This window comes from Lycorma delicatula, chromosome 11 (assembly GCF_047948215.1).
Source record: "Lycorma delicatula isolate Av1 chromosome 11, ASM4794821v1, whole genome shotgun sequence".
Classification (NCBI taxonomy): domain Eukaryota; kingdom Metazoa; phylum Arthropoda; class Insecta; order Hemiptera; family Fulgoridae; genus Lycorma; species Lycorma delicatula.
The window spans coordinates 38,208,828-38,227,567 of NC_134465.1; the positions used below are offsets into that span (position 1 = coordinate 38,208,828).

The 18,740-nt window shown below is 31.2% G+C and overlaps 1 protein-coding gene across 7 annotated transcripts in view; it reads right to left on the bottom strand.

The window, feature by feature from the left end:
* Nucleotides 1-18,740, bottom strand: part of LOC142332262 (alpha-N-acetylgalactosaminidase-like) — an 84,265-nt gene that overhangs the window by 43,165 nt on the left and 22,360 nt on the right. For all 7 annotated transcript variants that reach the window (XR_012758238.1, XR_012758239.1, XM_075378583.1 and 4 more), the window contains exons 2-4: nucleotides 17,489-17,684; nucleotides 15,085-15,259; nucleotides 11,150-11,324 (exon numbers count right to left, since the gene is read on the bottom strand). Coding sequence is in view for 5 of the 7 variants with exons in the window: in XM_075378583.1 (XP_075234698.1) it covers nucleotides 11,150-11,324; nucleotides 15,085-15,259; nucleotides 17,489-17,661 (523 nt within the window). In the remaining 2 variants the exon portion in view is untranslated. The remainder of the gene's footprint in view (nucleotides 1-11,149; nucleotides 11,325-15,084; nucleotides 15,260-17,488; nucleotides 17,685-18,740) is intronic.

An 18,740-nucleotide genomic window follows, 5' to 3' on the forward strand; every position in this document is an offset into this window, starting at 1 on the left:
CCCTTTAAAGTCTGATTTCCAACTTTGTAGACATTTTATAGATGTTCTTTCTCACTCTGTTACATGAAAACAGTTTCTGGGAAGGAGGTCTTGTCTGTGATCAAATCTCTAAAAATAAAATTTCACTATATTTTTTGGAATAAATAGTAAGATTCTGACAGGTTCTGCAATATTTTTTATGGCATAACATCATCTCTTATAAATAATTCCTTTCTGAAAAGAATTTTTCCTAATTGTTTAAATTTTTCTAATGTAATTCCAGTCTGCATCGCCATTAAAACATTTTATGAAATTATTAGAGTTTTTGAAAAATACCTTTTAACAAACTTGTCCTATGTTATAAAATTTACAATACTGAGAGAAATGCAGATTGAGTTTTGAAAAGGTTTTTCAACTACCTCAACAATTTTTGTTGACTTGACTAAAGCTTAATCCTGTTGCTCATTCTACATTGAGCACACAATGATTTTAAAGGATGATTTCTAAATCTTACCTCAGGAGTCATTGGAAATAGTTTTTAAATGCGTAATCCTCTGATCATAAAAACTTAGCAGGTATTCCTCAGTACTCAATTTTAGGGCCATCATTTATCACATAAAAAACCTTATTTATGATACTAATTACTTAACTATTGTGAAGTAAAATTACTTATTTTATTAATTATAACCTGGTTATATCTTTTTTATAGGCTGGTTGCATTCCTGTATTAATATTAAATAAAAATACTGTGGGTTAAATTCTGCTCCATTGATCCATTCAATTTTAAATAGTTCCAAAATGTATAATGAGCTTTTATTGTAGAAGAAATGGACACACGAATAAGATTTCAATGAAAGATGGATTGAGTCCATAGAAAAGTCTAAGTTTCTGGTATTAATGTAGATAAAATCATGGTCAGAAACCAGCAATCATCCTTAAATCGATACGCATGCTAACTCTACTCAGGAAGCTGAAATCGACTCTAGGTAGAACTACATTCATTTTATTTTATTTTGTTTATGTCCATTCTCTGCTTTCTTCTGATTTTATTTATCAGAGTGATTCTGCAGAGAAAAACATACGGATCACAAAAAAAAAAATGTTGGATAGCAGGAGTAACTTGCACATAATAATTGAATGTTATTTAGGGATTTTAAAACACTTTCATTATCTTATATTTTCTCATAGAAAATAGTTAAACATGTCAGGGATAAACAGGATAAATTTGAACTTATTAAGTCTTTATGTGATAACATAACAAGATAATGTTTTAAATTGCATTCTTAAGCTTATCAGAAGGGAAAATATACTCTGCAAGAATTAAACCTTAAAAGAGTTGGATTTTATGTTAAGAGCTTTCTGCTTGTAATTGTTTTTAAGTCGTGGAGGAATTTTTTTGAATATAATACTAATCAGTGATGAGTGTCATTTCTTTTCTTTCCTGTGTCTGTTTAAAAATTTCAATATTTCAAAGTATGATAATTTTACATTAGTTGTGTTCATATTTAGACTAGTGAATGAATACCTTAATTTAAATGCTGAGAATCAAGCTAATTACATTTTTAACTAATAAGGGTAGTAATAAATTTAACGTAAAGTTAATTTTGGGTTATTGTTAGCTTATATTAATCTCTTCATCAACACAATTTAACTAATGAAAACTGTTTTATATGTTGTTTTATTATAACTGCAGTGACTGATGAATTATATATAAATTGACTTTTATTTAGCAATAGTCCTCTTCGCGCTCACTTACTATCCTCACCGGTATTATTAATCTTACAGCTAGCTGATTTTATGTTTACCAGCTGCAGATGAATGTGTGTTTCGATATACGTAATTATCTCAAACAGAATAACATGAAAAGAATATTAGAGAGGAAATAAGATTGTCATTCCTTAGTAATGGAAGCTCAGAGAGGCACATAGTATGTAATATGTTCTTGATGATGACATGTGACCACCGCAAACATATTTTACATGAACAGTTTATATGGGAAATTTTTGAGGACTCATCATAAAATGATTGACATCTTTATCATTAATAATCGTATGACAGGTTTTTATGGGGGTCGGCAAAAACTATGTTGCATTAATGATATTTGGTAAAGTAATTAAAAGTTACATTAAAATTTTTATATTTAACTAAATGCAAATAAATTTAAAACTCTCAAGTTGTTGTAAAGCAAAATAAAGATTAATCATTTAAAATATTTGACTGTTTATAATCAATAACAGAGTACTCGGCAGTAATATTCATTTAACGTACTACAACACCCAAATCACTCACTACTCATTCACACACTCACCAAAATACCCTCCTCCTCTTGATAAACCGGCCAACTGCAAGAATATACTATTTGCCTATAATTTCTATTTTTTTGTTTTAAATATCGGCCAAATTTTGGGTAACCTACAATTAAAAAAAATTACTTATAGTTTAAAAAAATATATTTTTATAAAATAATAATTATAAATTATAATTGAAATCATAATTATTAATTAATTACAATAATTATATTTTATAATTACAAAAATAATCTTCATACTTTAAAACATAACTTTACTTAAAGAATTAATCGATTATCATAAATATTAATAATCCATATCTGATGTTGTGAGTTACAAAGTAATGAATAACAAATACCACCCCTTTAAAAATACACAAAAGTTCTAGTGGGAGTATTCCATTTTAATTCAACAAATGATCAGTGCATCACTATTTTTGATTTTGACATTTGGTATATGATAACTACCCACCTTGTAGTAGCCAAAAAATATTTTTTTATATTTTTAAAAACATTTTCTTGAGCAATAAACTATTTTCTAACTTTCCAACAGGTAAAAACACCCTTTTTCATCACTTTTTCCATAAGTTCTAGCATTCTTATGTTACATTATACAGAGGTCAAAAAGGGCTTTATGAAAGGAGTAAATATGGAACTTCATCATAATGTACTCAAAATTCATCTTGTTACATAACCAAATCTTGTAATATTTACTGAAGTTACGTTTACAAATTGTTGTTTTTTCAAATATTGGGCCCAAAATAAATAATGAAGGACTAAGGGTAACAGGTCTGTTTTTTACCTTTTAACTCTTAGGTACCAGTAGTAGATACCTATAAAAAAAAATTGGGCTGTTATCAAGTGTCCTTCATTAAAAAAAGGCCACCAAATTGTATGATTTTGAAAATGTCTCATTTTTGGGGCCCAAAAACCACATGTGGAACAGGAGGCAAAAATTTGAAATGTTTACAGTAGTAAGTACGTTTTATATACTTTAAAACCACATAAAAGATATTTTGTTACTCAAAGGGGTTGACTAGTAATGAAGCCAACAAAACCACTAAAACACCATTCCTTCTAACCGTAAACAACATATCCAAAAATACTGATAAATACTTTTCTCAGATTATAAAAATTAAAATTAAACTCATTAGAATGAATAAACAGTCAATTACAGAATGATAAATAATAATTACAAAGTAATAAAAAATTCAAATATATTAACAAGTTGTTCAATTCACTTTTACCTTATTAACTTACATATCTTAGTACTCCTGTCATTTTTTATTGAGTAGAACTGATAAGTCCTCATTTATCTTTGTTTTAATGTTGTGTCCTCTTCCAGTAGTTGATAGAGAAAGCTCTGAAGGCATGAGAATCTTTAAAATATTTTCCAGTTGAACCCATGTTTGATTATCCCTCAATGATTTCTTGAATGAAGTACCAGGACCCTGTGGATGGAAAAATGTATTCGATATTCCTCTTCATTTTCAAGAATTTTGACTCTAATGACTTTGCCTAACCACCACTTGCTATCATATACACAGCAGACATAATTTTTACATTTTGGCTTTGGTAAACCTATAAAGCAAACAGAAACACTAATATCCTTGTGTACTGACACTAACATAAATGTTTCTGATTCAGAGGTCGCCTGGACTTTCAGAATACATTTTGAACTTGTTGGAACATAACTGTGAAAGGTTCTTGTTTCTGGGACTGTTGTGTTTACCTGATAATGAGAACCGAGGTATTCTTCAGTATCTTGAACATCTTTATTAGAGCAGAAAATAAATATTATAGTTTTAATATTGTCTTTGCAATAATTGTACATTTTAGGTGTAACAATTTGATTGTTGACTGTCCTTTGAAGGCTTGCTTTAGTCACAGTCCTTTATACAGTTCCACCAATACCATCACATGGTCCTTTTCCATGGTATGAGGAAAAAAAGGCCATTCAGCTGTGATTTCAAAATCTTGATGATAGCAAAAATTTATGAAATTTTTTTTGTTTTTATACTGGACTGAGGAGCCATCAGGAAAATAAAAAAAATATTTTACTTGTGGTAACCGTGTTTTACTTTATTTATAACTTGCTTTTGGAAGCAGTAGAACAATGTAGTATTGTGCTTCAAGTACTCACTAAAGCTTTGGTTTTGTAATCTTCCTTCTTTTTTTAAATATATGAGAAATGCATGTACTGTGGTAAAAGTTTTTGACCAGTGATATGTGTCACAAAAGGAAAATTTTGAGAGAAGTCTCCCATTACAATACATTTTCTCTTCAAGAAGATTTCCTTTATAATGTTGGGAAAATTTGCTTGTTTCATTACAAACAAATTGATGCTTTTTAAGATTATTTAAATTTTCAATAAGTTTATCTAAATACTCTTGAAATGGAAGAATTTGAGTAGTTAGTTCACAACGGTCAACAGAAACTAACAGTTTCTAAAACCTCAGAAACAGGCCCCTCTCTCTCTGGCTATTTTTTTTAAATGAAGGACACTGTAACAGTCTAATTTTTTTTTGTAAGTACTACTAGTGCCTAAGAGTCAAAAGGTAAAAAACAGCTAAAAAAAACTAAAAACAAAAAAAATAAAAGGTAACAACAGCTAAAAACAACTAAAATAAGAATGCTCATGGAAAAAGTGACGAAAATGGCTTATTTTTACCTGTTGGCAAGTTAGAAAATAGTCTAGTACTACGAAAAAATTGTTTTTAAAATATAAAAATATTTTTTGGCCACTACTAGGTGGGTAGTTATCATACAACAAATATCATCAAAATCAAAAATAGTGATGCAATAAAATTTTTGAAAATTTGTTGAATTAAAATGGAACATCCCAGCAATAAACTTTAACCAACTATGCTTTTTCTGAAATGCGGTAATAAATGAGAATTTTCTTCTAACAATTTAAATAAGAGAATACCATGATGACTTTCTACATTAGCAATTACTATTAAATCACTTGTTCCATAGGTTTTTGTTAATGAGCAATAATAGCTTATTCATATTTATTATTGCAAATGAATGTTACACGTACTTAATAAATTTAAAATTCACTTAAATTGTGAGAGAAATTTATAAAATATTCTTAGTAGGTATTAAAAAGTGAAAGAGAATTAAATACAACAATTATCAGATCATGAATACACAATTGACAATTAGAGGCTGTCAATCAATCATGATGAGCACACCAATGTAGATATTTTAAGAACACTTCAAAGAAAAAGAAGAAAGAAATTTGGAAAGAAGAACAAGTGAAGCTTTTGAAATGTGAGTGGAAAGAATTAAATGGATGGACCAAATGAGAAATGTAGAGGTGCTTACAAGAATTGTTGAGGTTAGAGCAATCTTGCACATCGTAAAGAGTAGAAAAGAGATCAAGTCAGATACAACGTGAAAGGGAAAGGATTGCTAATAACAGCTCCTGAATGAAATGTTAAGAAGGAAGAAGAGATTGAAGTCAACAGATGAAAAAACCAATGAATGATTTAACCCATTCGGTTACCAATCGCTTCTCGGCCTCTGGCCCCTTACTGTGAACTTGCTTTGCAATACCAGTGTGATTTTCTGCAAGAACAGTATTATACGTAAACATCGTCCAGGCTGTACAACGATTGGTGACAGTTAGCCAACCTGCGTTGCTGCAAAGTGTTATACGGAACAGCGGCATAGTGTGTTGCATGAGAGCCACCGTCAGCTAAATAAGGATGTTTTCTTTGTGTGTCGGTGTCCCCATCTTCGTAGTTCATGAGGCTAAGGAAAGTTTCAGATCATCTGGCAGGTTTGGGAAGTGATTCCGCTCCGACCTCACTGGTGGTCTATAGTAGAAGCTTTTAAGCTTTGACTGTTTCGAGCAGAGTTGCGTAAGGACAGGCGGCCTTGCTTGGAATAACTAAGCTGAATGAACACTCATCTGTTTTGTGATAGATGATAGGATTTTTTCAAACTGCAACTGTAGTACCTGGCAGTGCAGTTGGTGAATTTTTTCATTGGTAAGCTGCTATGGAGCAATCCAAGGGAAATTGCCTCTTCGAGGCAATCTCCCCCAAATTGCTCTTTGGTTTAGCCAAGAACTTGGTTACCGGTGACCCCATCCTGCCAAGAAGGTTGCAAAGTTAGGTATAAATGTAGCTAATGGATAACTTTTGTTAGGTCTACTCAAAACATAAACTATTTTAAAAATTCACAACAGCTCTCATAAATATGTGGAAAAAACGTGGAAAATTGTTTTTTCACCATTTGAAGGATTTCCAATGAAATGGATAGTAGCTTATAAGTTTGTCACTTCTATCGACTCCAGTTTTATTCTTATTATAATCCAGTATGATGTCTGGCTTCACAATTTCTATCATTCCATTTCTCACCCTAACAGGAACAGAAGTTTCACATGTTTAGCGTACAAAATCCTACAATTCCAGCAACATTTTGGTCATCTCTTGCTTTGGTAATGTTTAGAGAACTAATGACCACTTTAAACAGATTCGATACTGTGCCTATTAAGAGAGGTACGATTTTTTTTTGTCTTCAAAACCCCATTTTTTTCACCTCCTGGGCCAATGGTTGGTGATATCAAAAAAAATTTTACAAATATACAAAAAGAAAACATAAAAAATAACATTTTTCCAGTCTTCTTTGGTCCAGTTAGAATGTGCTTTGGCCGACAAGAATATTTTTTTTTTTTACATATTGTTTGTTGGTGTTAAAAGCTGCTTTTTAGTTGGATGACAAGCTTTCCATCCAGCTCAACAAAGTCTGCACCTAACAGTTGTCACATGTAAATCTGATCCACTGGCTGCTAATTCTCAATTTAAGTCCACAGTAGATAATTCTGGATCAAGTTTACTTTTTCTCACTAACAACCGATCTGTGTTGGAGTAGTTTTCTTTTACGGCCATATTTCCCTTTCCTTTAATTTCTTTAAATTGTTTTAAAATAGCATTCACTGTCACTAGTTCAACATCACATTCAGCAGCTATTTATCATGTCATACTGGTATGTTCAGAAGAGAAACAATTTTTTAATGCTTTCTTGGAGTTATCTCTATTATTATATATTCAAGAAATATGATTTTATAAAAGATGAAATAAACTTTCACAAAACACTAACATAAATATTGCTAAATAACCAAAGAACAATAACCTCGCATTACACAGATAACTTAAAAAATAGGTGTGGTCAAGCAGTGTAGTCAGAACATAAAAATAAACAAAAAAATCCCTGTGTTCTGATTAATTTGCCTGCTACTTTATTTTAGATAGCATACATAAAATTGTTGATCGGTAGCATGCTCTTCCCCTCTGGGTAAAAATAAATCTTTTGGTCTTCTTATTTACATTTGATATACAAAGGAATTATAGCTGGGATGGGTTTCTACTACCTGCACTATTGAAGACAGTACCTATCCATTCTTGATAGGTGTACTTATCACTTAAGATGAGTCATAGATAAACACAGCTTTTGAGGCCAAGATGTAGTATAGAGAGTATAAACAAAAATACTGTTCACAAATCCATAACTAAACGATAAGCATTAATTAAATGTAACTAATTTAATTTTATACTAAAATGTACAGAAAATACTTCTTGCATATTTCAGTAAATTTCAACCTGAGCACCTCTCGTCACTTAGCAAATCTCTAAACAGAACTCTACCCTGCAGGTATTCAATGAAGTCAACTCATCCGAGACAGTCACCTACACTGATTTTATGTTAGAGCTGTATTTTACAGGTGAGCAATTTCACACATTTATGAAATACATTTTGGATAATCATTTAGGCATATTAATCTACATCTTGTGATGAGAGCACTGAGCTGTGTAGGCATGATTTCTCAGAAGATTCACTCATGTTCTCTTCCAATTTACAATTATAAATCTATTTATAATAACAGTAATAAAATTATTAGCTACAATATTTTACAATGAAATCATGGACACCTTTTTCAGTGATCCTGTGCAACATGTCAAATAATGAAGTGAATGAACTTCTGAGTTAGGTAATAGAAACTAGGGCTTAGAATCCACAGAACTCTTTTGAATGATTGTTGATGACGTATGGAGTTTACAATGCTGGTAGTTAAAAAAATATCTAACCGTGTGGAATACTTGAAAATAATATTGTTAGAACCAAGCAATGACAATTAGCAGGTATAGTACATGTACCCGTGGACTCAACTACTAAATTGCATTATAAGTCAGGCCTGAAACTTGTCATGTAGAATGCTATATGATAGAACTCAAAATTGTTCATTTTAATGTTGGAATATGCCAAGACTATGACTATAACAGTGTACACCATGGTTCTACAAATGCTCATTACAAACTAAGTCGTGTGTTTTTTAGTTGTTTAATAACAACGATTATAATATTTTTCAGTGCTGTTGAGCTCTTTGTGTCAACCATTGAGAAGCTCTCTTGGCATTGACAAGTCAAACTGCACCCAAAATAAGCAATAACTATATCTCATAAGTCGTCACCTATATCACCTCTTCAACAAATTTATTCTAAATGTCTTAACTTTCGTACATATCTAACAATAAATTTAAATTTAAAAAGATAATGTTGAACAGATACTGAAATAAATAAGATTATAAAAAATTCAAAATTTTTTTATAAAAAAACCATTTTTTTGGTTATCTTGTTTTACTATTTCAATGTTGGAGTTTTTTTATCAGAATACAATGTTACAGAATAAAAATTATTAATAGAGTTCTTTGTTTTGCGGTAATAAAATAAGAAAATATCCTCAACTGTTTATCACAAGAACATTAGTACTTCCAGTACAAATAAAAAAATATTAAATTTTTTTTCTGAAAACATTTTACCTGGGTAAGATGTAAGTTATTTCAATACATTCTGATGACCAACCGGTTGACCGATAAAAAAAATTCCACTGACCGCTCAGTTCCTTTATCATCGGCGTCTTTTTCCCTTTCATCAGTTGTGGGTATAGGTACGAGGGTTATTTTTTTTTTCAAGGTCCGATCGGTCACAAAATTAAAACCACAGTGAAAATAAAAAGTTTTCTATTTGTAACAAGTACTTACATATTTACGCTATTTCTCTACATAGTCGCCACTCCAGTTAAGACATTTGTTGTAGCGTGGTACCAACTTTCCAATACCCTCGTCATAGAACGGAGCCACCTGTGTTTTCAGCCATGTTTCTACACTGGTCTGCAGCTCGATGTCTATGCCAAAATGTTGTCCTCCTAGCCAGCGTTTCATGTGAGCAAAGAGGGGAAAATCGGATGGAGCCAAGTCCGGGATGTATGGTGGGTGATCAAACACTTCCCAACAAACACGCTGCAGGAGCTTCTTTGTTACAGCTGCAGTGTGCGGCCAAGCATTGTCATGGAGAAAGACAATGCCTGACGATAACATTCCTCTCCGCTTATTCTGAATTGCCCTTCGTAGACGTTGAAGAGTCACGCAGTGTGAGGCTGCAGTGCTGGTCGTGCCACATTCCATGAATTTCACCAAGAGAACTTCATTCCGGTCCCAGAACACAGTAGCCATACACTTTCTGTTGGAGAAGGTTTGCTTGAACTTCTTTGGTTTACTGGGAGAATAAGAATGCATCCACTGTTTGGATTGTTCTTTTGTTTCTTCAGTTCATATTACTTATTCGTCTATGAATTTCAGCTGCATTACACCCCTCAGCCTGAAGAAATCGAATTACTCCACGCACTTCACACTTGGCGGGAGATTCTATCGTTGTAGACATGTTTATGTGCTAGCTGCGTGTTCAAAACTAAACGAAGTGACACGGCATGATTGAAGGCCATACTAGAGACACTGTGCAACACATAAGCGCAGCGTCCATCCTTGGTAACCAGTCAGGGGCTGCCTATAGACACTACTAGTTGCCAGTCTGGTTGGCTGCACAACAAGCCTAATGCATGAAGCGATTATCAAGTGTACAGCCAGACCTTTTATCCCTCCCCAATCATAACCAATATTTCAATATAGATATTTTAATTAATGATATTTAGCTCACAATATTTTTATTTTTAAGAATTTATTTAATTTAATATGGATCGCATCTTGTTTCTTTACCATGCAACTAATCATTGTTGCAACAGAAAATATTAATTATATTGAATTATTTATTCACAAGTCAATACCTAAAAGATTAATTTTATTAAATTAAACAAATTTTTTTTAATAAACAAAATAATAAAAATCAACTAGTATTGTATTTAAAAATCATTAAAGACTTCTCGTGTGAAATTAATAGAGATAACAAATCAATTGTATGTAAATATTTATCGCTCTTTAAGATATAATTCAAAGTAATAGCTATATTTATTTTAAATCCACAAAACATCACTACCGTATAATAATGCACCAAATAGGCTCAGCATACTTTCGTTTTAATACTTCACCCGACTGTTACAAATTAGTGGTTAAAATTCTTATTAAAAATATTTTGCAAATTCATTGTACAGGTAAAATTAAACAAAATTAGCTATTAAGGTTCCATAATTAATTATTTACATACCTTACTCGGTTACTGAAGGTAAAACATATTAAAAAAAAATTCTTGTAAGGAATATTAACGATAGAAACTATGAAAGGAAAGATATACTTCTAAATGGTTTGATTAGCAGTAAATCGGCTGGATGGTAACAGCTGCTTCTACAGCCCATGAGCCCTAAAAGGTACAATACTATACACAAGGAGTACAATTAATAGTTATCAGATGAAAGCTTAAATATTAAGAAATGACCACAATCAATCTTTCGTATCCATAAAGGAAGTGCAAACAAAAGAAAGCATAAATAAGTTCTCAAAACAATACACCTTAGAAGTTATCACTGTATTTGAAAGAAAAATCATCTGTGACTGTCAACTTTTTAAATAAATTATAAATGTACCTTTATCCATTTGAGATATATTTGAGTAGCAACCATCCAGTTTAACGTAATCGACTTCCCACTCTTTAAATAGCTGAGCATCTGTTTTCATATGGCCAAGAATTCCTGGATAACCGGCACACGTAAAATTTCCATAATCCTCATAAATACCAAAATATAAATTTTTTGAATGAATCTAAAATAAAAATTTAAAAACATAAATATACATTGAATTCACAGCTGTTATTTTTACATACTAATTTTATACATTTACCACCACATCATTTAAAAATCTACGGCATTTATAAACAAATTGATTTTAGTGAATCATCATCTTACATAATTATTGTAGATAGTTCAATATTATTGGGTTACATGCAGTTAGTTTGTTTCATCATAATGTTTTCTACACATTGTATATGCAATAATTCAAAAATTATAAAACTGAAATTTTACAAAAACATGTACATATATAAAATCATATAAAAAAAAAATAAAATAAAGAATTCTATTATGCATCTTTACTGAAGACTCAATGTAGTCCAAACTATGCATTTCCTAGCTGATAAATCAGAATAGATGTTTGTTTAAATACCACCACTCATCTGATTCTTGTAACTGCTGAATAGTAAATAATTTTTTGATAAAATGATTTTCTGAATAAAGATATATTATGTTCTTCTTTTATATGATTTTTTGTTTTTTTGAATTATTACTTTTTTTAAAAAAACTATTTTCAGTAAATCACCAAAAATATTATTATTTTTTGTGATAAAATGTTTTGGAAGTAAATGAACTTAAATGGCAGTCGATTCATCTTCAAACAGTGATGTGAGTGTTAAATGAAATCGTGTGGATTTGAGTTAAAATTCTTTTAGAACCAAAGTACACAAACAAAAAATTTTAATTAAAGATAAAATATTTTTTCTTTAGCTGTAAATTAAAACCCTACTGCTACTAATACAATTTGATAGTGGAATTGAAAGCTATAACATTCATCAATTTTAAATTATATTAAGTGTACTAGTTCTTTTATATGACAATCATTTTCATATCCTATTTGTTGATATATTAAATTATTTTTAATATTTTTTCATTTTATGTTATTTTTCAAGACTTTCAACCCATAATCTGATATCTAATAGAAAACTCTTGCTGATATAACAAATAAATAAGCGGCATGATTCTCATTCTAATTAGCAAACAATGGGGTTAACAATTTTTAAATTAATCATCAACAGAATTTTTTTTGTTTATCATGATCTGGTGAAAATAGGTCTTGTTCACATATTATGCAGAACAGGTATGATTGTTGTATCTGTAGTCTTAAGCCAAAGTTTAAAATATTTAAACTGTGCGGCAACCTTCTGGTGCTTGTAGTATCATTTAATAGTAAAGCATAGGGAATTTCTTCTTTAAAAATTTGGATTTCTTGTAAACCATTACCGACCACTATCCACTATCTACTAATTGTAGCATAGTCTCTAAGATATCTATCAGCATCTTCAAACACTTTACGAATTGATATCGTTAGATCTGAATATTTATCAAGACATTCTTGAACCGTAACCATAACATTATTGCTTAAATCAATGTACCAAATCTATAAGAATTATTTTCTAAAGTATTGTTATGCGATTCGCTTTATCTGCATAAAAACACATAATGGGAACAAGAGTTTAAAATGAGCTAAAAATATTGCAATATTTGTGTGATATAGATAATTATTAATCTGAACCTGATGAATTGTTTCACTATAGAGTGACTGCATATGAAAACATATAACATGTTCGTAAGAGATATTACTCCTAATATACTATCACCAAATGGACATTTTCAATTTTGTTTTGATCAGTCAATTTAAAAAAAAAGATTTCAAGAACAATGAGTTTTAAAGTAATTAAAGATATTACTTTACTCCATAGATAAAGTTCTGTAGCCATAATGTTACACACAAACTTACAAGTATCAATCACATCAGAAATAATGCAGACATTCTCAAAGCGCAAGATCCCATCACAGGCAGAGGAACAGCAGACAGTTATCAACTTCTTTACCGAAGAAAAATTTGTTATAATTTATTTATTTATTTAGTGTATGACACCAAAACACAACACCAATTACAGTCAAAATTACAAACAAAGAAATAACAAACTAATATATGCTACTGATTCTGGAGTCGCCACCAGGAAATCTTCAGGGTTCCCCTCATAAGCTGTCCTAGGGCAAACTGCCGTGATGTGTCTAACAGTTTGATTTTCACCACACTCACAAAGAGGCGTCGGTGTTTTACCCTATTTATACAGGAAATAGGCGCACTTACCATGCTGAGTTCGTATTCTGTTTAGCGTTCACCATGTCTTACGTGGCAAGTCAAAACCCGGTGGCCTTTGAGTAATACATGGGATTATGGGACGGATTTGTCCATTCTCGACGCCTGGCGTCAAGAATGGACAAATCCGTCCTCTGTGGCAGTAATTGCTGTTTTGATAGGTGGCTTTCTATATCGAAGGCAACCACAATTGGCATCCTCAATGTCCTCATGTATTGGTAGGTTTCAATTGTCCATAATCTTCTTGTACTCTCTTACAAGTGCATTCATACAGCACAGGCTTGGGGGTGGTATGTGGCTCAATACCAGGAGCCATTCCACGGGAGTAGACCTGATAACCCTGGCAATCATTCTCATAATGTTATTAAGTTGAGTATCAATTCTATGAACATAAGGGCTGTTAAGCCACACTGGCGCACAATATTATTCAGCAGCCAAGAGGACCAGATTCAGAGCCGTTGTGCGCAAAGTGGAAGCCGATACACCCCACGTTGTTCCACAGAGCTTATGTATAATGTTGTTTCTTGCTTTCAATTTCTCTGCCTGCAGTTTTCATTAGGTGCTCCTTAAATGAAAGCGTTCTATGAAGTGTCACACCTAGGTATTTTGGTGTCTTATTGTGAAAGAGCCACATATTCTCGAATAGAATTTTAAGCTCTCTATTATCAAACTTGTTACCCAGATGGAAGCATGACACCTCTGTTTTACTAGCATTTGGTTGGAGGCGCCATCTCCAGAAGTACCTTCCCAGTTTCTCCAGGTCAGCCATCAGGACCTCCTCTGACTCTTCAAATGATCTACATTTTATTGTTAGCACCCAGTCATCGGTGTAGCCATGCTTTTTAGATCTTGTTTCTGGCATGCCCGTAATATAGAGGCTGAAAAGGAGAGGTGCAAGTACCGACCCTTGTGGCAGGCCGTTCTTGAGTTTCCTCTGTGAGCTTATATCGGATCTCATGATAACTTGGTTTTAAGATTTCTTTGAAATCCCACTTCAATGTACGTTGTGAGCAAGAGAACTTGGTCGGTGTAACTTTGTTTTGGCCTAAAGCCTGTTTGTTCAATTGGTATAACATCATATACCCTCCGACAGATTCTGTAGATAAGCCTTTCTAGTAACTTATATGTCACTGATAGCAATGCTATTGGCCTGTAGCTCTTAGGTAAGTTTGCTGGCTTCCCTGGTTTTAAAATGGCTACTACCTTCGATTGCTTAAACTCTCTAGGCACGCTACCGGTCTGCATTATGTCAGTGAAGAATCTGGCCAGCCAAAGTTTTACATATTTTCCGCAGTTTAATAAAAATTCCGGATTGATACCATCGAACCCTGGTGTTTTTCCTGGTGCAACATCTTTGAGCGCCGACTCAATCTCTTCAAGTGTAAAAGGGTGAGTGTACTCAGTCTCTCCTGCCTTCCTTCTCAAGTTTCTTAGTTTGCGTTTTATCTCAATTGTGTGTGCCCTGTCTCTTGGTGCTCTGGATGTTGCCACTATGTGGGATGCTACAGTGTTTGGGGAGACACTTACGTTTGGTCTCTGAATAGGAGATCCAAATGTTTTATTATTTTTTATAATAAAACATTTATTAAAATTATTATTAAAAAAACTAATAATGTATACATACATAATCAGACAGAGCTTTGATTCCATTAGGAAATCTGTCTGGATCAGGTTGTAATCTTCCATTTTTATCACGTTCATGTGATAACCAACAATCATCCATTATTACATATTTATAACCTTTCTCAGCATAACCTTCACTAACGAGCAGATCAGCCATCCTATGAAATAACCTTTCACTGTCAAGTAAAAGTAAAATTTAAAAAAATTAGTATCATTACGATCAAAAAGTTATTAATTAAAATATTCTTTTTTGAATGAAATAATAATTAAAGAATTCTATATTTAAAAAAAACCTTTCCTGACACAATCAAATCAGCAAGTATAATGGACTGTTTCATAACATAAAGGAGGGAATTAATTTATTGTTCAATACTTAACAATGTCTGTCCCTGTCTTCTTCATGAGTGTGGTACATATAATGAACCCGAAGTAAAACAGATATTAGTCAATGTTGTTTTCTGACAGTAATAATTATTTATTATACAATCATATCCTGTGGTGAGCAAAGCGAAGGTGTCACTAATAGGACTGAATATCACCTGCATTTCAATGAGTATGTGTATAATTAATATATGCGACCACATCTTCGGCTCAGTAATAAAGGCAATGGAGAACCATTTCAGTCTTAATATTCTCTAGTTAACCTGATACAAAAGATGTATGTAATTTTTGCAATGGCTACGTCATTTACAAAAATGATACGTATGTCAGATACCCAACATGTATCACTGGCATTAAACAAGGAAATAATGCCAATAATAAAATAATTAATTATTTCTATTGCTAAAGGTAATTTCCACTGATTATTTTTCACATTAACGTACATAACCCTTTAAAAGCTATTCAAAAATTTACTTTAAATTGTCTGCAAAAAAAAAAAACAAAAATAAAGAAAACTTATTGTTTCATTTATATATTACCACATTTATAATTACATTAATTTATATTACATTTTGATTCATTTATATTTACATTAATTCTCCAAAAAGCTGCCACCCATACTCAGACTTATTAATACTGCTGCACAATTTATTGCAGATCCTTTTCAAAAAACTCTGCCAGTCCCATCTATGAACTTCTAATTGGTTTCAAAGTACTGTGCAGAAAGCCTGATCCCCATCTCTGTGAAGAGATCTTCTTGGTAATCGATCAGATCATATCAACTGATTCTAATAATATAAATATTCTGACAAAATGTAAAATAATAAAGTCAAGCCTCTAATGAATGTTAGGTGTCACAAACAAAACAGTTGCAGGTGAACTGACACAAGATGCCAATCAATCACTCTTGTTAATTGCATAACCATTAATCACTCTTGCAACTGCATAACGTCAGAATAAAAAACACTCTCTGGCACAATCACTAAGGAATGCAAGGAGTAAATTGTTTCCACTACCTTCTTTACCAAGCCGAATACACCTCATTGCAACATCATCATATCCCAAATAATGCTACATTTCTTATAACACTTCTCCTTCAAGTTAATCAAAGTATACAACTTTAAAGTCAAGCCTTCAATCATAAAATAAATGAAGAGAACACATACGATAAGACAATGAACTTATTTTATTATCTTCAGTAAAACAGGTAATCCAGCTTCAAATTTATAAATATAAATGACAAAAATGTTATACATAAATGCAATCTCTCATGATTACACTGAAGAACTCACATAGATATACATTTAAGGATTTCATAATATAATTTAAGAGAAAGTTTCTCAACTAATGCTGCATATGCAGTGAAATTTGCTGAAAGTCAGCTTTATGAAAGCAATAATCACTGATCAGAAAAAACTAAATTTTTTATAAATACACATTTGAAAAAGATTTTATGAAATTTCTTTCATACACGAAATTTATATCTTACAAAACATTTTGACGAGATATATTTAAGTGGATATTATAGTTGTATAAATGGATATTATGTGCTAATTTACAGTAAGTGAAATTCATACAAATATATCTTTCATACAAATATATAAAAACAGTATTAAAAAGTTCTAAAAGTTTTTGTGATTCCATTTCAAAACACATTTTACAATATTGTATATAATAACAGAACAGATATTTGAATTGCAATTTATTGAAACATTTTTTAAATCTTTTTATTTATGTCTACAGTCCATATACACAATAAATATTTAATTTATTACACTTACACTGTATTTGCGATAGCAATGCAGCTATTGAAATACTGTAAAACATTAAAATAACCAGAAAATTCCAATAAACAGCACAACACACTGAATCCAAGAATGCTGAATATTAGAATTTTTACCATATTATTACTACAGCTGCTACTACTGTTATTCTATTATGTTGTGAGGTGCTCCATTAGTACTATTAGCTTGAAGTTATCAATTTACAACAAAAAAAGAAAAAATTAATAAAATAAACAATACCTGATACATTCATCAGGATATTCATTACAGTCTACGTTGCATCTGTACCGTTCCCAAGACATCCAACCCATTGGTGGTGTTAAAGCTACACCATTATCTAATCCACTGATTAATACTGGATTCAATAATATTAATAATATGACTATAGACACATAAGAATTATATGAATCCATTATGTAACATTATTAGTTATATTCTGCAAAGAGAAAAAAAATGAACATAAAAAATTATTTTTGACTACTTGTGAATATTAAACCAAAAAGTAATACTCAAATATCAGAACAGTCAAATGGTCAGCATGTTATGTGACATGGATTTTAGACTTAAAACAAATTTAAACATAATGATGTACCAGATTTTAGTAATCCAAACTGAACAGAGTATCTCATAAATTTTACTTCTGATACAGAAAATTGTTAAAATAACATACCATCAATTTATGTTTGATCATTTCATAACACAAAATCTCATTCAGACAAATAAAAAGTTAAAAAGATTTTTTTTTAGAAAAATACAATAAAACAATAAAAAAATATTCAAATATAACAATATCATATTCATGCCCATAACTGACAACTCTGATAAAAACCACTTTTTTTTATAGATTGCAGAAAAAAAAAATCTATACATCCCTATATCTACCTTATATTCTTCAACGCTTCATTGAAAAACTTCAGCAATACTAATACCCAATCCTGGATCCCCAATTATCTGTTTCATATATTCTAATTTTTAATTTATAATAATCTTATCAAACATGGCCTGTTGGTATGATTACACAATAGTAATAATTTATAAAAGCCACTTACCAACTTTTTAAAGTTGTTGGTAAGTGGTTTTTATAAATTATTATTCTAATTTTTGTCTTCCTTTTATTTTTACTATCTACACATACTAAAAATAAATTTGCTCAACTTGGATGCCTAAAAATTTAATCCACACATTTTATCCTTTTTATAGTGTTTTGTCAAAATCTTTCTGTTCTTCAATTCATGTTAAAATCTTTTAACTTTATATTCTATCGCCCACCCCAAATTTTCTCCTGTAACATCAGATCTTAGGAAACACTAACAGTCCATTGTAATCAGCAGTTCATAATTGATGCAATGAAAGAAATGATATTAATCAAAAGAATATAACTACATCGCAATTGATCTCCGAAAGGGCTCATATTCATTCCACTGTGTGATTATATCAAATTAGTCTTTACAAAATATAGTACTGGATAAATCATTCCCCTTTTTGTTATCAT